Below are 21,801 nucleotides of genomic sequence, written 5' to 3'. Positions count from 1 at the left end.
CTTGTGTCTGTCAATTGAACTAAATTCACTATTTTACTGAACTTTTTGAAGTAGATTCACTGTTGCCATGGCTGGATTTGTAAGTGATAGAAGGGCATACCAGCATCCTGATGCCAGAAGCATCTACAAATAAAAACTTTATAAATATACTCAGAGATCTTAGGAACATTCTGAGTATTCAAATGTAAAAAAATCTCTAAAGTGCTTTACCAGTATATTGTGTAAAGTTTCACTTGAAATTTGAGTGAAGCAACTAAAGAATCTGGATTTTATCAAAATGCAGAAAAAAAGTCACATAAAACTATTATTAATAAGACTATTATTAGTGTTTGCTTTAAGTTTCTGTAGTTAGTAATAACTGTAAAGAACAATAGTGCTTAAGAAACCTAGAATAACAGATTAAGTATTTGAACAAAAATATTTTTAATCCAGGATTACTTTAGCATCATATCGTGCCCAGAATAGGAGAGGGCTCCAATAGCATTCAGCTTCAGCTATCTAATTCTCTTGGCCCCAACCTAGAGTGAAAGAGCTGCTACTAAGCCTCAGTGTTAATTTGTCAGCTCACAAATCCACAGAACTGAGCCCCTCTAGTTCTGTGGATTTGTGAGCTGACAATTCCATACAGACAGCTGTTAGTAGCTCACCGGTCTTCCCAGCACGCAGAAGTCAAACAACACTAGTTGTGTTCTACACCTCAAAGTATTTGTTTAAATATAGTAGGAAGTACTTGTTTGTAGTTATGTTAATGCAGAAATACAAACATTACACAAAACTTACTAAACTTTTATCAATAGTGTTACACTTTTTAATTTCACAATATGACTCACTGAACAGCTGGTGTTGCTATTGTGTGTACTTCTGAGACAAGCATCCTGCAGATCACTTGTAGGTGAAGTTATCCTGTTTGAAAATCATGTACAAAATATCGAGACTGGCAAGCTAGGGCTTTGTCCAGCAGCATCCTGAAAGGTGGGTATTTAGTCAATTATACCAAGAATGTTAGCTCAAACATGAAGCTCTGAAATGTTAGCTCAAACAGATGCACCCCACAAGCCTACTGAAGGAAATTAGCATGTGCCCCCCAGGAGTGTCAGAAGAGCTGTTGTAGTTTTCTAGCTGTCCAACAGGATTATTGCCTCCTTCTCTTTGCCGAGGGAAAGGATAGTCCAGACAGTTAAGACCACTTCAGGCAAAGTCAGCGGGGCTAGTTTAATTTGCTGATGAAGATTACTTCAGATAATTGGCTTAATTTACTGTAATGGATTAGGGTGCACTGACAAGGTCTTTCCTGGCAGCAGAGCTGCAGAAGCTGTAATCTGCTGCAGGATGGAAAGATTCAGTTTCTAGGCCTCTAGGAAGCAGTTTATTCCTATCTTTCACACCAAGAAGTTTTGCAGTTCACAGGCACATCCCAACATCTTAGAATGTTCCCAAGACCATACTGGAATGAGAAACCACTAAAGGAACTGGAAGCACTAACTCAAACTCTTTCAACTATGTCAATGTAAAAAGAAAAAAAAAAAATCTGTTATGAAAAAATGGATCTGCCCTCATCACTGTGTGAGAGAAGTTTTGCTATTTGTGAATAGCAAAAGGAAACTGTGATTAAGGAAAGCAATTTTGTGCTTTTTGGCTCAGTAATTTCTAAGTGGGCAAACAGCCCATTAGGAAGTGTTTCTTCTTGTCAGTCCTACAGTTTCTTCAATGGCTCAAGCTCAGGGGGCGTTATTGCAGGCTGCCCCAGAAGTATCTTGGACCTCTACACAGGAACCAAATTTAGGCACAATTCTTCAGTTCAGCTCTCCCACTGCTGACTTATCAAGTTCTGAACATGTTCAATTAGAAAACAAAACCACCCACAGAACAAAAACAAACCTCAAGTTCCCCAGCTTAACTTCAGCCTTGCTATTATGACCAGGAAAGGTCTTTTAATGATTATTACTATTGAGTAATAGATTTGGATACTACAGTAGATGAAAGATGTATCATACAGCCAAGATACCCTAATCTGGAATTAAAATTCATAAAAATAATTTAATAAAAAATACAAAAAATCCCACAGATTGAAAACATTTAAAAATTATTTTACTTCCTCCACATCACATCAGGTAGTGGAGAACTGTCAACCTACAAGGTCCAGTTTTGAAAGCTAGACCTGAAACCCATTAGGACCATAAAACATGGCCAATAAATTTCTATGATCCTTATTCAGATTAAATCTTCTAATGCCTGAACTACAGAAAAGATAAAAATGTATTCCTTTGAGGGAGGACAGACAGGATATTTTTGAACTAACCTCAGGTCTGAGAAGTAATGGATAGCAGAACAGAATCAAGGAACTATATAAAGGCAGTTGCTTCCTACAGATTTATGTTTCTTTCACTATTAGAAGTGTTTTTGGAGTCCCCACAAAGTCTTGGCTGGTTTCCCAGCTGTGAGGTTTCTACCTGAACATCAAAAACCTGAAAACATGGGGGTTTGAAGAAGAATGTGCTTGAGGCACAGAAATGGGTCTGTTCCGTTTCAGCAGCAGGATCCCCTTTTAGCAAAGGGTAGTCTGTACACAGGAAACACCCAAGAGCCCACAGAACCAACCTTGTCCCCTGTTCATGACATTAAACCTGCACAGGCCCTACCCTGTACAACAGGATCCCCAGAGAACAGCCCCAGGAGAATCAAATTAGGAGAAATGGGAGATTGCTTAGATTTATATATAAACTTGCTATTCAATATCTATTAAGTCTTGATCAAAACAAAAGGGTAAAAGAAAATTCAGACAATTGAAGTAACACTGTATCTGAGAATCTACATTTTTTATTTCATCAAGAAGTGCCCCAAAACCTAAAGTACAACATTTTTAAATCTACAACACAAAAATAGAAAATATTCAAAATGCACAGGAACACAAGTCACCTTTAATGTGATTAAAACGTCACATGAGATTTTTTGCAGGTAAGTGGCAATTAAGGATGTGTTTTACAACACTGTATAGATATCTGCAAGTTTCCTGTACAAGTAGGATCCTCATGCTTGTGCAAGTCGTTCTAGGACTCTTCGGTAATCTGAAACAAGCTGTTGGAAGCTCTCTTCTAACTGTTCACGTTGCAAGTTTAGGTCTATTTGGTTCAACTGATTTGTCATCTCCTCTGGTCTTAGACACCTTCTCATCTTGGCAAGTTCTCTCTGTTTTTTCTAAGCAATCAAACAAACAGTAGTTTGAACACAGCCAATAATTATCAAGAATATGGTATTTCATTATGGTGTTTCATTAAAATTTATTCTATTTCAGTATCTAGTTCTTTAAGATGTCCCTAATCCCAAGAGAAGCAGTAACCATATTTGATTAGTACTACATTTGTTTTGTTAAAGGCTCATAGTTTCTGTATTACCAATGAACTAGTGAAGGGAGAAATGGTTTCAGATTTTGTTCCTTAACCAAACAGATTAGGTCTAACAGTACACCTACTACTGAAGATGTATGGCACAAAAAACTTGACTGTAGAACTCTGACCAGATATTTAGTCCTACATGAACATTAATTGCACTGGTGCCCCATTACATGACTATTCAGCCAAATAATTTCCATATAACTATCATAAATTAATTTTAAGCCTCCAGTACAGAAAAAGTTTCACAAACTCATACAAATTATTCAAGTTACCAGGGACTAGCAGTAATAGCACTGAAAAGCAGTGAGATTATTTATAAGCCTAAACAGTTTTGTACAGGAAGATAAGTTGTCCTTGCTCTGTCACGTGATTTTTACCTGTTTCTTAAAAACACCTCAAAATACTTTTGTATTTTCTTTACCCAGATATACTTTTATACAGGTGATACCTATTTCAGAACTATTCAGTTCTTCATTCTTCAGTCTTCTCTAGCTTTGTGTAAAAGCAGAACACTTCATTCAATACTTCACTTAAAAAAAGTATTATGTATGCCTGGTGTCTTACCAATAAATCTTTGCAATACCTATGGAAGCAATGTATTAAAACAACAAAACTTCACCAAATTATTCCATTTCTTACAGTCTCATAATCAAAGCCCTTTTGTGCTCTAATTTTAAGCTTGTCTCTCAAAGGAGTATTAGTTTTCATTCTGTGATTGATGCTGAGAGTCAGGAGGGAGGAGTGGAGACTACAGTGAACTGTAAATGAGTAAGACCTGAAAAACTTTTGCAGTATCCCAAATATTGCACAGATAGACAAAGTTCAGTTCAGAAAAGGAGGTTCTGTACTTGAGCCCTGATGAGGAGTTCAAGCACATTTCTGGCCAATAATCAAGAAACCTTTCTTTGTTGAAAGGATGTGAAAAGCAGCATAGATGTTTAAATTTTAGATTCATATTAGCTCTGTGTAGTCAAAATGAGTAAGCTACTCAAAACAGATGATGAGCTGCCCAAATGAGAACAGAGATGAGTACCTTTTGGCCAAGCTTCTGTTGGCAGAACAACTAAAACTTTATTCTAGAATTAATTCAAAGTCTGGCTAATTAACAGGAGTGTCTGTTTAGATTATAAACATTAGCTCTGAAAAAACGGGTGTCAGCTTTTAAAGGCCCACTACATCTGATACTGTACCATTAGGCTACCTTTAAGTTTCAGATTCCTGCTAAAAAAGCAAACTCTCTTTGCATGTTTCAGATAATCAGTTGTTTCAATATCCATTTCCCCCCTCCAAATATACTACAAGCATATCCAGGTACACAAGATTTTGAAAACTGCCATCAGTAACATTTTACCTGGGCAGCTTCAAGTTGTTGGGCTGGGCAGAAAAGCAAACAAAGTATCACAATTAAAAAACCAGTGCAGCACTGGCATTTACTTCCAAAAGGATGACATGAAGAACAAAGACATGATCAAGGAGCTATGTCTACCAGCACCATCTACTAATAAAATGCAGAGTTTGTCAGAAATGGAGAAGCACAGTGAAACTGAAATTTCACAAGCTGCTCACCCTTTAAACTACTGTGGAGTGATACCCTGTTAACTAATTGACCAAATATTTTCTTTCCTGTATTAGTGCTACTTATACAGACAGCAACACACCCTGCTGCATCAGTCTTCTCAAGCTACTCATGCCACATGCAGAAAGCTCTTTAGCAACCACCTCCTTGCTAATGTAATGACTTCAAGGGGAATAGATGTATTACATGTTTTTCCCCTGAGCTTTCTGCATAGTTTTTTTCACTGCAACCATTAGTCAGGAAATAACTCCAAGATGGAATACCATTTTTATTAAACTAAGGTAGTATCAACTTAGAATTACTCTGCATCTGTACAGCACTGTTCAAATGAAGCTATCAAACAGTTTATGCAATAAAATGACACCAGTATTAGAGTATGCAGTAATATTCCTGATTATATATTTATAAAGTTTGGTTCCCCCCTCAAAACTACCCTCTCTATACTGAAAGTTAGTTTCATTACATTTTTGAAAACTTGTTGAAAAAGGCAGTGTGACTAAAATTTATTGGAAACTGCTTAAAATGAATGTATGAGCAAGCTATTTACTAGGTAGAACTACCATAAACAAGATGACTATTTCAGAACATGAAATTTAAAATCAGGGAAAAAAGGAGTTGGTTGCTTTAAGGATTCTTTTGAATCCCCACTGAAATAACAAAAAACCTAAAAATGCAATGTTCTAAAGTAGCAATATTGCATATTTAGCGATACAAAATCCATTCATTATCCGTGCACTTATTGTGTGCAAAAACTGAAGTGGAAACACCTGCTAGAAGCACTAGAATTGAAGCTGCTTATGAAATTTCAGATTTTGCCTACAGGACCTCAGTGATGAGTGAGTGAATTGAAACCACGTAATAGTCGTGAAAAACAGTTGCTGAAAAATCCCCTTATTTGTAGTGGACACTGAGTGAAATTTAGCAAATGAGACACACTCATGAAAGAGAGTGTGTTTTGATTAAGGTTCTGGCACTCAGCATGTAATGAAGTTATCACTAGATCAGATAAATATTTAATAATTCAATGCCGGCCTCTCTTTTCTACTAACAGCCCCTGTAAGCCCAATGTGACTACAAGCAAAGTTTTTGCTATTCGGTATAACATGGTAAATGCTGCTTTAGAAAGGTTTTCAAGCTAATCAAGGTACTCCTTGTGCTCTGTGTACCTTTATATGCAGGATTTTGGTTTGCTTGGCAAGTACTTAATTGACAACAGTAGCCAGCATGCTAATTACAGCAATAAACCTAGATTTGTGGCCTTTCTGTCTCTTGATACAAAGACTGATGCCATTTGCAACTAAGATATAATTTTTTAAATCCAAATCTCAAAGGTTCAGTTTATGCAACACAGACCAACCAAACTGAAAATCCAGGATGCATAAATAATAGGAACTAAGAAAATTACTTGGTACTATGTTTAATACTTGTTTGAATTTTACTGCTGGTATTATTTTATATTCCATCTGCACGGGATTAGTCCTATGTTGATATCAATTACTTACTTCTAGCAACTGTTTTCTTAAGACCTAGCAAACAATTAGAACAGGAATCTAAACTACACCTAGTCTGCAGTGTAAACTTCACCTCTCTTCAAATTTCTGGCTTGTCTATCTAAGGTACGTTTTTAACCTCTTTAAGAAATTGACCATTCTCCCCTGTTAAACCTACCTGGCCATAATGCCACTTGCAGCTACATAGCATAGCCTTAACAGTAACCTCCTGCTGGAACTGGGCAGGAAACGTCAGGAGCCAAACACAGGATCTTCTGTGCTGCTACGTACAAATGTCCTCTGCATCTGTATATATGTCAGCTGAACACTGCATAACTAATAGTAGTTGATTGGCAACATAATTGACATCAACTACATTTATGGAAATTAAAGTAAAATCAAGTATAATTAGCCTTGAAATAAATATTAAATGATACTTAAGTCATATACACCTTATAGGGCCCAATCAGTCTTCTTTTAACATCCAACCGATAGCTTCTGGACTGTTCTGCATCACCCATATTTGTTGCACGCAACCGGAGAATTTCATAAACTCGTCTTGTGTGTTGCTAATGAACAGAAAGGAGAATAAAAACCACATCTGAATAAAGAGATCACTTAACAGAATTCCAAGTGCAGAAATACTGAAATATTAGAGTAATTCTTCATCTAATCAGAAGATGGGGCAAGGATCAGTCTGTCCTATCTGGCGAGTTCAGTGAATAAACATTTTTCTTTTTACTTGAAAAGCATTTTCTTCCATGCACCCAGTGTCTGATCTTTCAAGTGTTGCACCAGCCATAGAGGTGCTTGAAGGACTTGCTGTAAGTGAACAGCAGAAAGCCCAGAAGCCAGAGTCCAAACACTTCTAAGAACAAGGACTGGAACTGGAGTGATGTGAAGCAATACCAAGCAGTATCCACTTTGCTAATTTTAACAATCCACTTATATGTACTGCCCTTCACAAGGCCCCCTAAAAGTTATAAATAAGAAAATGAAACAACAAGATTTAAACTTTTCTGTTTAGTGGGGAAGAAAATTAGTAAATAGAAAAACTGAATGCTTTTGCTATCAGGATCAGAAAGTATGACATCTGGGGAGAAAAGTACGTTGCTACTATATTAGTCTTAACTTGCGTTTGAGACCAAGTATTTGTTTCTGAACAACACAACAAAACTAAAGTAGTTTGTTTGCTACACTACCACATGTTTATATACTGTTAAAAAACCAAATGAAATTAATTTATTCTTTCAGATTTAAAATACAGAAGGCTGCAGATGTAGTTTCCTTATATAAGCGATACCATTTTCATGAACACATCTGAGTATGGCTTCACATTACCCTCAAGGTTTAAAGTCTTCAGTAATCCACACTCAAATACATTTTTAATTAAGCAACTTTGCTATTTCACTACCATACTCAAAAATGAGTTTAATAACTCAAGATTACCATCAAATTTAATTGATCAATTTAACTCTTTAGTGGACAAGTGTTTAGAGTTGCATTAGTAAGTTGTTTGCCACTTTAGCATTCTGCATTCCCAAAGCAACACTTACTTGCACACTCTTGAAAGAACTCAAAACCATGTCAAATTCTATTACAATAGAATTTGTAGGTAAAAAAGGCATTTATCTAAAACCATGAGCCATGTATCTCCTGATACATCCTTAACAGGTGTCAAAATAAGCAAGAGTGTAAATTCCATCTCTCTCTAAGTTTAAATTGTATTGTTCTAGTTTGATAAGAATACATCCAACTACAACTGGACTGATTTAATACCTTATTTATTTTCAATTTTTGTTGAGCTTCCGTCACCATTTCTTGACTGAAACCTTGCATTAACTTTACTGGGGAAAAGCAAAGCAAATCTTGACAGAGCTTTACAAGAACAAAGTCTCTAAGCTTCACATAGTTCTCAGAAGGATCTTCAGCTAGAAAGAATAAAAAAGCTTATCAGCATTACTTGTTTTCTCATCTCTGGTATGTAATTACAAAGAACTATGGAAAACAAAAGCAGATGCAGTATTCATCAGTATATAAACAACTGTGCTGAATTGTAAGCACTGTTATCAAAGGTTTCAACAGTAGACATCAAACAGGTCACATTAAGAGAAACTTCTGTATTTTGTGTATGCAATGCCATACATGTTGTACATATGGACTGTGAAATGGACTTGTTTAAACCCATTTAACTCCTTGGAAAAGACTAGCCTATAAACCTTTTTCCTTGTATCTTTCACCTATTCTTTATTTGACAGTGGTAGAACTACTAAAAAACAAGCAAAAGGAAAAGATCAGTGAAAAGATCCTGTTGTACACAAGTTAGTTGAAGATATGTATTGAGCAGGAGTTAGTCTTTGTTAGCAGGGAAGGCAGGAAAAGGTACAAGAAGCCAAAGAGCAAGATTATCCAAAATTACAAGGCTGAAAGGACCCAAGCAAAAGCTGATATGATTTCAAGTTACTTCTATTTTACTTTAAAATAGAGCATAGCTATCAAAACTGTTGCTATAGAAAAAACCACTGAAATGGAGAAGTGGCCACAGTTAAGATCAACATGAGCGCATATGCAACTATTTAATACAAAAGGAAGATGCAGGGCCATGCTTCCCCTTTAACATGCACTTTTCTGGGAGCTAGCATTGTGGAGTTTATTGCTAACATCCCAACTTACATCCCAGCTGCATTTTCCTTTAGTTTAACACTATAAATAGTTAAAACTTGCAGTTTTAGGATGATCAAAAGCAAAACAAAGCTACCAAGGACTGGGATAGAAGCTTTTGCCAGGTAGTGTATTTGGCACAGCACAACTAACAATTTCTTTTTCTGGGTTGGGTTAAAATGTATTGTGTATGAGTGGCCTAATCCAGTATGGCAAGCCTTATAGCACTTATTCTGCAAAAGAGATTGGAGAAGTGCACTAAAGTAAATTGATTCATTCTTTTGCACTCAGAGTAGTTAAAAGAAGAATGAGGCAGTTTCTGTCCAGTAAGCATTAGCAGCATACATTTTGCTTGTGTCAGGATGACAAGGTATAAGCAGAACAAAATATCTGCTGCAAATGTGAAACTCAGAAGTAATTTTAACTAGCAAATCATTAGCTTTTTCTAAGAAATTAATTAGATCTCCATTTCCTCTTTACAGAAAAGCTAAAGGCTTTATTTCACAATTTTAGGTGATATGTAACTAAATATCCTGGCCATATTAAGATAGTCGATGTCCCCCTCAAAAAGGACAATAAATACTTCTCTAAGAGTCTTAACTTTCATAATTTGAGTGCCATGTAGAATATTGCAAGCCTTCTCCTGCTTCATTCCACAAAAAAATGGACCAATGTTTTAGTGCACATTTACTGTTTTCTACAACCCTGCACTTAAGGCACTGAGCTATGAACACGCCATAGGATTTATGCAGTAGCAAGCTAAGACTTTGCTCATCCTCAATTATAAAAGGTACCTAAAGGTTTGTACTACTAAAAGGAAATATACATGCTGCACATGAGTTCCTGTTGCATGAACTAAGTTATACTTTCTTAGGTTCCCACAAACTGGATTGAAATGATGTGGTGGATTATTTTGTTATGATAATCGGGCACTAACGCATTATGAAAGCAAGTGGTCTATTGGGTTTTAATTAGAATGGAGAGTTATTTATAACTATGAGACTACACATAGAATTGAATGGTAAACATGTGTTTGAACTGCATTTCTTCCTATACCAGACTTGAAACCACAGGACTGCTGTCATGCCTGTGGCAATTTTCAATGTTAGTTTTGTTATGCACATGGACCCTTTATCTGCCATTTTCACAATCTTCTGTTTTTAAGTATTTGTGCACATACATCTAATATCATGGATACCTTCAGCCAGCAATATGTCCTCCTAGACCACAAGCTCTCTATGAACTCTTACCGTCTGTGAAATTTCAGCGTGCACACTAATATAAAACACGCTATTTTACTTAGGTGTGTTGTGTCCCCCCTCAAGTTTGAGTTTTGGCTAATAGGAGTAAGTTGAACAAGGAATTTCACAAAGCATGACCTCTTGACAAACTCAGCTGTGTATCTCATAATAAAACAGTTAATTAGCTGGTAATCCGTTCATGCTAGCGATTGAATTTTCCTGGTGTGCTGTTCTCTGAGTTAAGAAGCTACACCACATACACTTCTGTAAACCAGGGTACTATTAATTTAGCTTCTGAACTGAGCAGAAGCTAAATCTTCAAAAGGCTTTAAATTCACACAAATTAACATAAAAGTTAGCTTGTGGGACAACAACCTGTAAAGTTCCTTATTAAAAATTTAACACAAACCTGTTATATCAAGTACTGTAGGAGAAGACATATAGTATCTATGAACTGTTTCAAGCAGCTGAGCACCATGGCCTTCTCCTTGGAATGGCGGTAAGATCAGCATCTGGCTACAGACAAAGGAATGCATTTTCAGTTCAAATGCAAGCATTTGGAAACATAATGCAAAATCTTAAAAACAAAATGGTATTTCATTTTAGATTAAGGTATGTGCAATCTTCATGTTAAAATGTAATTTTTAACAGAATCTTAAAACTGTTAAATATTCAAAACTTGTCTGAGATTCCCTCCGCTTCAAGAAGGGAACAATGAAAAAAAATCAGTGCATAGACAGCTAATAATGGGGATTTTTTTAAACAAATCAACACTATTATAAACAAGTATTGGGAACTTCAGCAGTTCCCTCTTCTAAAATAAAAGGCAAGGCACGAGTTACACCACCAATTACCTTACACGTGGCCGGGTTTTGTCTGGGTACACATAGTAATTATAGACTGTCATGTAGCCTACGGTCGCAAAGAGCGTAGCTCCATCCTTATTATACTTCTCAAATCTGCAGATAAAACAGAAAGCCAAGCAGGTCAATTACAGTTGCGCTCCCATGCAGTGTCCATTTTCTTTTCCATTCTCCAACTGAATTTTCAGTGTCAGCAAGCTACTCTGTGAGGGCCCAATGGGTACACCTGCTATGTTCTGAATGTACAATTCACTTAATTGGTGTGCAGCAACTTGGATAAATCAGACCTCTTTACAGCACTTCAGTGCACTTGCCTATTATAAAGATGAATAGGTGGCAAGTAAAAGAAAACACAGGCAAAGCTCATTTTACTGTTTAAGCCTACATTCAGGGCTCTAACGGACAACAGCATTTAATTCAGCTCTATTCTCAAGCTTTCCCAAAGCATAATGGAGGAAAACTCAAGCCTCATAAACAATGTTTTTTCTTTCCTGGGAAAAATATCATTATACTGCTCCAATAATTGGCCAGCCACAATTAAAATGCAGGCTTTGTGGAGGTAATAAGGTCCACTGTTGCTTTAGAACTGTACTTACACTAGAAAGTAGTTCCATCTTTCATCATCTACATCAATAAAGCTAGCAGTTTCAATAAACCACATCAAGAACGTCTGAAGCCTTTCATGATATTCTCGAAAGCCTGGACATGTCATGTCAGCCTAGGGAAAAAGCCAGGAGAAGTCAGGTGAAACCTATCACAGATGCAAGAGGAAAATCTATGCAAAACCTAATTAAATTCTCTAATATAAAAAAACATGTTAATGATTAACAAACGGATAAAATGATAGTATTTATACACTACAGTTGAGTCACTACAGAAGGTGCATCTCTGCAAAATAAAATTGAATTTGGTTGCTCAAAAGCAGAAGTTTAACTAAATTTTTCATACCTTGTATATCTGATACGTTATATCTTCACCAGCTTCCTCGTTATGGATAGAATATGTGTGTAACAGCATTCCAAAGGGCTTGAAGTTGACCTCCTTCTCCAGCAGAGACACAAAGTCATCTGTGTTTGTGCAAAAACCAGGCGGAATGATTTCTCTAATTTTACTTTCCACATCATCTGCCTGGAGATTACAAAAAGGGGAAGGATCAGTGGAAAATTAGAAAAATACAGCATTGATGTCACTGTTGTGTTTAAGAAATGAGTCACACTATATCTATCAGTAATTAAAAAAAAAAAACAAAAAGCAAGCATTCTTGTTGGTCATTAGTGATCTTCCAGTAAGTAAAGAAGCCACAGTCATGAGATCAGAAATATCACAATCCAGCCTTTTTAAGCATCAAAAAGCTCTTGGTTACAGCCTAAATTCATGAACATTTTTATGTTTAGAGATTGTTATATTTGTTGAAGCTTGACTAAGAGTGTTGGTAGCTATTCTGTAAGTGCAGAATGTTCAAAAGCCAAGACCTTCTAGACAGTAATTCACCAAGACTATGCGATGTTACACAGCCTTGCAGAACTCAGGTTCCCAAACAAGCAGCTTACAAGAGGTATTGGGTGATGCAAAACTAAGCAGAGAAAAAGGGACAAAGACCAAAAACGGTAGCTCCCAAATAGGGAAGTGACAGCTAGCACACTCTGGCATTCTTACAGCCCCCTGCTTGAAATGCCTGTCTATAGAATCAGCTGCAAAACAGTACAAACTCAGACAACCACATCCTGCATTCTAATAAAAGAAAGTTTTGAAAACAAAGTTTGACCATAAAATAGTACAACTTATGAATACTGTCAGCAAATCTGACCTGTAGTCTAACATACTGTGGAAGACAAAATATTCCGACACCAAAATTTAATTCAGAGATTACTCTTTTCAGATAGCCAAAGTTTGAGACTATCAGCTGAGCAGACTTCATAATCCTTTTCAGACCCCCAAAAGACCACTTGATTGAATACATTTACTACTTCTTTTTAACCATGAATATTTGATGAAGCTTCACAATAACGTATTACTGCTTCTCACCAGGCAATAAAACTTAATGAATTGGTCTCAACTTAACAAAACCATACTCCTCAATACAACCCCTAAAAGCCTGACATTACATTCAACAAAATGAGCTTACATTCAATTCAAACTTTCCTCTGGACAATGAATCCAGGTTTTTACTTAATGGAGTTTGCCGTGAGTTCAGCTGTAATGTTTGTATTGTATCTATTTCCACAAGGGCGGACACAAGAACACTTTGTGTTAACTTACTAAGCAGCTCTTTCACACCGTTTACATGCATGATGGGTATTAGTTCAAAACCAAGACTCTTGCTACTTAGCATTCAAAACAGGGAAATTAAGATGCTTAGAACAAAATACACTACAAAAGGCTAATACAACATGCTACTAATTCCTTTCCTTTCAACCATGGGCCCTTAAGCAGAAGCAATGCACCTGCAAATGAATAGCACTTTATCATTCAGTTACATTTTTAGCGTAAAGAAAGATAGACTTAGTTCAGCACAAACAAGTTTTATTCTTAATGGTTGGTACTACCAACATTTATATTTATATTTGGAGAGAGAGCTATTAAGTAGTTAAAATACAACTTTACAGTACCTGGTGTAAGAACTCAGTAAAAACATGTACAGTCTTCACACTCATTTCATTCTCAAAACAAAGATAATTTGTTGGTGCCTTCACCACTCTTCATAAACCAATATTAGCTAAAATATGTTTTTTTTACACTTGCTGGTTTAAGGGGGATTACACAAAACCAGCCACTTCTTCTGAATCAATGAATTATATTAAAAACATATTTATATGAAACACAATTTAGAAATGCCTTTTTTTAAATTGTGAAAATGCATTGTTTACACGGCTGTTATGTCTGCACTACTGACAGAGCTGTAAGAAATCACAACTAAGAATCCATAGCAATTTGCATTTTATATAGCTGAATAAGCACGCAAAAATAATCTAGAATTAAAACAGTATTTCCAAGCAACAGTACAATAACTCAGATGACATACAGATGACATCTAAAAAGGGTGAATATGCAGTAGCAAGTACTTTATACACAATGTTTAAGTACTTTTGCTTCCCCTCACACTTCTAAGTTTCTTCATTAGAGATAAGAAGGAAGCCAAACTGTGACCTGCACAAGTGGCAGCCATCTAGTACTGGCTGCCACCAGAGAAGTCTTGTTTTCAATACAGCAGAAAGCTGTAAAAATACAGCATATTAAAATATGCCAGAGGCTTAGCAAATAAAGCACTAGATGATACTTCTTGATTCTATATGACTACAACATTCTCTCCCCTTGGAATGGGGTCTGACACAAGAAAATACAGTCTTCAATTACTTTTAGGGTTAACAGAATCTCTCCTTCTTACAGAGCAAATCCCAGAGTCCTCAGTTTGAGCAGTGGCAGAAGCTTAAGTCATGCAATTTTCAGATAACAAGACCTGAAATACTGGAATCTCAATAGATCCACATAAAAAACAATTTATTTCATTAAAACTTGTACTTTTAAATGGAAACATTCATTACTTAGTAGGTCCTTTTCAAATACTTCTCTCTGAGGATCCCATAATCCAAGGAGCTACCAAAATGTGTTTACTTCCCTCCCTTGTGCATTTCTTCGATATTGGTGAAAGGCTAATTTTTACTTATCAGAGCAAGACGCTCATATCTTAGAAACTGGGATGGATGCACACAAATTTCTCCTCAGAAAAACAAACCTTGCTACTACTACAGCAATGCTTAACATAGGCAAAGCAACTTACAATGAAGCATGCAAAAACCTTAATTAAGCCAGCCAAGAGTTGTTAAGCTTATGGTTCATGGAAGCGCTGCCGGTAATATATTACCTTCACAATCAGAATCATGTAAGGTGATGACAGGAAATTTGGAATGGGCTTGTAACTACACTTGATTTGTAGTAGGACTGTTTAAGTGGGTAATGTCTCTTTAACTCTTTAATGTCATTTAACTCTGGGTAATTTTAATTTAGAAGTTATTATTGTACTAATAGGCAGCTATGACATTTGCATACCACGTAGAAGCTGTTTCAAAGTGACTTATTTTAAAATAACAATGGAGGCATATTTCAGAGTTGAATTTCTCTAAAAATTGTATGCACATACTTCAGAGGGGAGAAATGGAGTGATCAGCAGTATTACGTTATAAAGGCGCCAAATACTGAAATAATACTTTTTAATTAACGTTTGTATAAAGCAAATGCATACACTAGACACAAAGCCAGATATAGAGTTTAGTGAAATACTTTACCCCATAGCATCATATAATGCAGAAAAAAGGAAAATACTGGAACAGCTGCAAATCTCAAAGCAGCAAGCAATTCAGAGGTCATTGCTATTAGTATTTACACTAGAAGAAAGCAGTTTCTCTTCAGTTATTTAGAAAAATTAATGCCATTCAAGGGATAAATTTTATCTACTTCCACTAAATGAAGTATCAGCTTCTGTTCAAAACATGATCCTACTTTACTGAGGCTTTCCCAATAATATAATTGCCTTAAAGAGGGATCTAAACCATGTTAAGATGCATAAATATGACTGGACTTCTGCTTTGTGACATTTCATTTTGTATCTCAAATGTTGAAAAATATCTTGGAGGAAAAAAAAAAAAAAATCAGTGGTATTGGGATGAATATTTCTCTTAGTCCCTAGCAGGGATAGCAGCAGCTGCATTAGCAATAAGGAAACCAAACTCAGTATTACAGAATAAATCCACCTGCTGCTGAATGAGCTTGTATGGGTATTTGGGTACAAAATATTCAGCTGTGAATAACTTCATGGAGCATTAAAACCAACTTGCTTGGAACCAGTTATGGTAAAGGCAGAAACTGCTGTCCTTTCCTAAATGCCATCTATTCACAGCACAGGATTATCTGTCATGTGTGGCATAGTCTGCATCTTTAATTATCATCAGGAGGAGAGATCAGCAAATAGTTAACTTAGCAATATAAATGTTAATATGCATTCAAATCAACATTCTGCTGTAATGACACCTTATGTTTTAACCTCTGCAAATGTGTTATCTTAGGATGGATAAACTGATGACAAATACAAATGCAGAAGACATGTATTTTTTCCTACATATGTTTTGATATAGCAATATAAGCAGCTTACTTGACTGTACAGTACTAGTAACACTAAGGGAAGCACAGGGTAAGCAACCACATTCTTCCCCTTCAGTCAAGGCATGTAAATGCAGTGGAAGGCAAACTAAGTGCTGCTCAAAAAGATCTTTTTTGTCCAATCTCAGTCCTTAAAGGAATTGGAGGAATAATTCAATATAGGAAACAGGCCTTGAAAAAAGCAACTGTTTTGATCAATCAAAAAATTGCAGCGTGCGTAGGGCAAGACAGACCTTGTTTAGACCTCAAGAGAAGTAAACTGGGTTTGCCATTTGTACAGAAAACAGATGAAGTAAAAAGGTGCTATAGTGCAGATTCCTATTCTGTTTTGAAATTATATCCCTGAAACAATTGATTTTAATATGTTTACTATACAGCCAACAGCCTTTCCTTTTTTTTCCTTATTTCCAAAAAATCCTTAAGATTGAAGAGCATGATCTTTCACTCCTAAGACATGTTGCTCTAGCTCCAAAGTATTTCAGACATGTCCAGGAACTTAGCCTGTTGAACTGAGTATATTCTAATACACCTTCAAAACAAGGAAGGGCAAATCTTTAAAATCATTTTAATGAAGTCATTCCAATGTATTTCTTCTTTTACAGTAGGCATTTCCTTAAAATTATTTAAATAAACTCCAATGAATTTGAAATCAGTAACTTAAATGCAGTCTGAAGTCATATTTGGAGAACATATAGACAGAAGGAGAGGAAAAAAAAAAAGCTATTCTACAAGAATTTTATAAGCCCAGAAAATCAGCACGAAAAAGAAGAAACAATCAAACAAAAATCCTGCAGGTAATTGTATTACCACATTCCTTTAAGAAAGATGTAAAGCATACACGATACCCATACAGAAGTTTATAATCTCTTTTCTGCCCTACTTGTTCTCCATGTTTAGAGACACAGTCAAGCATACTATCTCATGAAGTTCTTACAGAAACCTCCTTTTCCTTCTCACTGGTTCTCGCAATCATTTTGCCCCCCCCCCCCCCCAATACTAGTCCTCCTCCTCAGTTAATATGAAAATACAGACTTGCCAAGTTGAGGTCTATTTTGTGGAATTGGCTTTGGCATCAGCACCTCACATCTGACTATTCTGTTTGACACAATTTTGATTGTACTGTCATCAGGGAATGGGAAATGAAGTTCAAAGCTTTTTATTAGCTTAGCAAATGGAAGCTTTGTTTCCTTCCTTTTAATTTAAACCATGTCTAGGTGGGAAATTACTAAACCTAGAACTGAAGTAAACCTTCTCAATGTTATGTTAAAGACAGAAGCAGACCTGCACTTACCTCCACACAGTCAAACTTTTCATTAACTCTGGATGTGTATTCCACGCGGAAGAGTGTTGACAGGTTTCCAGCAATGTAATACAAGAGGATCTTGAGTCCCTTGTAGCCAAAAGCAACTTCACTGAGAAAGGAGAAAATAACAACCAGGAACTCAATACAAAACAAAACATTCACATCACAGTAGCTTCATTTCATGTGACATTCACATAAACTTTCCTGGTAAGGTAAAGTAAGCTCCCTAATAGGAACAGGGAATCAAACTGGATGTGTGCTATAGGACAGAGGTAACACCTTACACTGCTTCTATTATTTCACTCCTCTAGTGGAAATATTCTGAGCTCAGTGAGCCAGTGCCTGTGTCCTTACTGTGACAGCTCAGAAAAGAATATGTGAAACTGCTCATAGACTGTGTTTATGCTTTTTTAACAGCTTTAACTCATTAACAGTTATTTACATTGATTGCTAACATTTATTAATTATTACTTTGCAATGGACTATAATATTTTGGAGTGAACTACTTCAATCTATAATGCACAAAGCACAGATAACCAGGTGTAGCAATTTGTGGAGTTTCTAGTTGACAGTTTCTGTTTAGTTGTCCAATCTAACTAGAAATTAGTACATGCAAAAAGAAGTATAGAATACAAAAGCCTTCTTTACAGTTTGAAAATATGAGCTGCCTGAACACAAACTCTATACTCTTATGAAGAACAGAGAATTTCTTTTCTAAAATAAAGTGCAGAAAATAGTAATGGTCACAAAGAAACAGGCCATTTTTTTTTTTTTAATTAAAGCATAGCTAAAACTTTTTTTTACTGGGATTTTTCTTTTATGGTAGTACGTAATTTAAAATTTGAAATCTATGTGCCAGAAGAAGAATTTGCTTGTTAGCTAAACTAACAGACTGGAAAGTTCTGTGATTACTAAAATTATAATTATTGTCAATGATTGCTGCAGTAGACATCTATTAGTGTAACTAATTTATTACTTAACATAGGTAGATCATTCTAACTAGAGTACTTAGAATGCAATCAAAAGGAAATTGAAATTAAGAAACATAACTTAAAGAAGTCCACAGAAACATGCAGATGATTCTCCGTAGGCTTGTTTGGGATTTTTTTGTTTGTTTGTTTATGTTTTTGGTGTTTTGTTTTTTTTCAATCTTTGGCCAGATTGTTGAATAAAAATACTCTACTGAAAATAATGAATGACACTTCAGCACTAATTAATTCCGCATACTCAAAATAAAAGAAACAATACTTTTCTACCTACACTTTAGGATGGCTATGCCCAAGAAGTGGTGGGGAATGGAGTGAAATGCTCCAGACATCTGTTTCCCCGTGGTGCTCCCCAGCACTCAGGGCTGGGGACAGTCCCATTTAATGTCTTTATCAGTGAGCTGAATGCTCCCTAACTCAGACTGCAGTCAATACTAGGCTGGACAGGAGTGCTGATCTGCTGGACTTGGGTCATAACAAGTGACAGACTTGGGGAAGAGCAGCTGGAAAAGGAGTTGGGGGTGCTGCTCGACAATTGACTGGACATAAGTGAGTCAGTGTGTGCCCAGGTGGCCACAAAGGCCAGGGACATCCTGGCCTCTATGAGCAAATGTAGCAGCAGCACCAGGCCAGCACTTCTTATCTTGCACTCAGTATTAGCAAATAGTTTTGGGTTTTCATGATTTGGAAACAACTTTGCCCTTTGGGATCTATTAGTTTAAAGCTGGAAGCTTTAACTTACTCATCTCCAAACACTTGATGGCTGTACTCTGGATTAAATGTTGTGTTCTCATCCTCTAAATCCTCAGGAAAGCGAACTGAGAAAATAAAAAGAACAGAGCATGACCAAGAAGCCCTGCTGGCTGGTCATGCACCTCTCCACTAGAGTCAGACAACTATAGTTAAGAAACTATGTGAGAGAGACATACAAATGAAATCAAGGCATCCTATACAATTAAAATACATGTTACTTGATCTAAGAGTAGCAAATCAGTAATCAGACTAGAACTGAGAAATTGACACAGATGTATACATGTATATATTCCATAGGAAGATACTGGAATACTTCAGTATCACTGGTACAATATTAAAAACTGGCATTACCTAGCTTCAGCTGAATTGCCTCATTTGTATTACACTTGTATTCAGCGAGCTTCTTCTCCGTAGCAGTAAGTCCTGAAAATAAAAAATGTAAAAGAGGATGAAGAAATCTATCTCATACACTCTTCTGGAACTAGAAAATATACAGGTATCTCTTTTCAGTTTCTGAGAATTAAAATCATTACTATAAAAACATTAAGTATTCTAAGTTACTACAAATCAAATATATATTTCCCATATGTTACTTATAACATGTTATATTGAATAAGAATTCAGTATAACATATTATAAGTAACACGTGTCAGGACACTTCATGTGTTGGCATTAAGTCATAAACTGCTGTTAATGAACTACAGTGGCATGTACACCACTAGCAATTATTTAGCCAGCGCTATTCTTCCAAAACGGATGTGGAAGAAAAATACAAATAAACTGTATTTCATCTGATTTCCAAAGCCTAATCTAGGCCAGAAGACACGTTTCACCTCAGGTATGTTCCAAATGCTTCACAAACATAGCCTCCCTTCATCTGAGAAGTACCATAAGAAAGTTCTGCTACACCTTACTTCCGGCAGCAAAATTCAAGTAATAACACGGGTTTTTAACTCGCTGCCCACCGCCAGCAAACTCGTGGCCACGGACACACACTGGTTTAACACTACCAGACCGTGGTGGCCATAAGCCCGTAGACATTCAGGAGCAGGGCCATGGGAGCCGGGCGGCAGAGGCAGCTGGGCTTCCCTCCCTCACACCCTACGCCCCGTCCGCCCGCGCTCACCGCGGTCCTTCTTCACCCGGATCTGCCAGCCCTGAGCTCACGCTCCCCTGCCCCGCACTCCGGTCACGGCGCTACCCCCGGGGCCCCCCTGCCCCTCACGGCGAGGCTCCGACAGCTCCCGCTCCCCGAGCGCCCGGGCCGGGACTCACCCGCCATGTCCGAGCCCCCGCGCGCAGCGAATCAACCCGCGCGCCCGCCCGGCGGAAATGAGAGCGCGCGCACGCGCGCTTCCGCTTCCGACCGCCGAAACCCGGCGGGGAGCCAATGGCTGTCTCGTCCGGCGCGCGCAGGCCGCGCGCATGCCCAGCGCTGCCTCGAGCCTCGCGCCGGCTCGCGTGGCCGGCCCCGTCCCGCCCCCCAAGAAGGCGGGCTGGCCAGCGCGCGTGCGCTGTGGCGCTCGCACCTCTCTCACGTGCGGTGGCTTCGCTCGGGTCTCTCGCGTCGCTTCCCCGCGGCCGCCGGCCTTGCCCGGCCCCGAGCACTCCCCTGGCTCGGCAGCTGCCTTCCGAGGGGCCGCCTCCGCTCCTTCCTCACGCTCAGATCTCGTTGCTCATTGCTGCAGCTCCACTTTGGCTGAGCAAACAACCGGAGCTTTGTCATTAGCAAAAAACTAAAATGCTCTATGCTTGAACGTCTTGTTGCGGCTACTGCAGGAAGGACCATGGGGATTTCTGCCATTTCTTTCAAAGGCCTGGCTTTTGATGCACTTTGGTACTTGCTGTGCTGATTTGGCCTGGGGTAGAATTACTTTTCACAGTGGCTTGTGTGGGGGTAGTGAGTTCCATCTTTGAGGGTCCCTTCCAACTCAGCCTATTCTGTGATTCTGTGATTTGTGCTGAGAGATGTTTTTGTTGCAGCTCAACAGGGCTTACATAGAGCCACGGCATTTGCTGCTTTTTGTACTGCCATGCTGGTAAGGATATTGGAGCTGAATGAAAGGTTGGGAAGAGACGCAGCTGGGACAGGTGTCCCCAGGTGACTAAGGTATATTTTGATGAGATGGCATCATGCTCAGTATTTAAGGGAGGAGAAGAAGGGAGGGGATGTTTGGGGTCATGATGTTTGTCTTCTGTAGGTGATGAAGCCCTGCTCTCCTGCTGAACACCTTCCTACCCATGGGAAGCAGTGAATTAATTCCTTTTTTTGCTTTGCTTGCATGCGTGGCATTTGCTTTTCCTATTAAACTGTTTGTCTCTCAACCCATGAGTTTTTTACTTTTTACTCTTCTAATTCTCTCACCAGTCCTGCTGGTGGGG

The 21,801-nt window shown here is 37.7% G+C and overlaps 1 protein-coding gene across 1 annotated transcript; it reads right to left on the bottom strand.

Moving 5' to 3' along the window:
• Positions 1-2,799: 2,799 nt before the first annotated feature.
• On the bottom strand, positions 2,800-20,801 carry HAT1 (histone acetyltransferase 1). Its single transcript, XM_009087991.4, has 11 exons — positions 20,695-20,801; positions 19,771-19,842; positions 19,409-19,484; positions 17,669-17,789; positions 12,172-12,351; positions 11,820-11,941; positions 11,215-11,319; positions 10,770-10,876; positions 8,238-8,389; positions 6,911-7,027; positions 2,800-3,195 (listed from the first exon to the last, which is right to left on the bottom strand). The coding sequence occupies exons 1-11, from the start codon at positions 20,699-20,701 to the stop codon at positions 3,028-3,030; spliced, it is 1,227 nt and encodes a 408-aa protein (XP_009086239.1). The 5' UTR covers positions 20,702-20,801; the 3' UTR covers positions 2,800-3,027.
• Between the last annotated feature and the right edge of the window lie 1,000 nt (positions 20,802-21,801).

The sequence above is a fragment of the Serinus canaria genome, chromosome 7 (genome assembly GCF_022539315.1).
Source record: "Serinus canaria isolate serCan28SL12 chromosome 7, serCan2020, whole genome shotgun sequence".
NCBI lineage: Eukaryota > Metazoa > Chordata > Aves > Passeriformes > Fringillidae > Serinus > Serinus canaria.
Note: the sequence above shows the minus strand (reverse complement) of the source record. Positions and strands in the feature narration are given on the sequence as shown.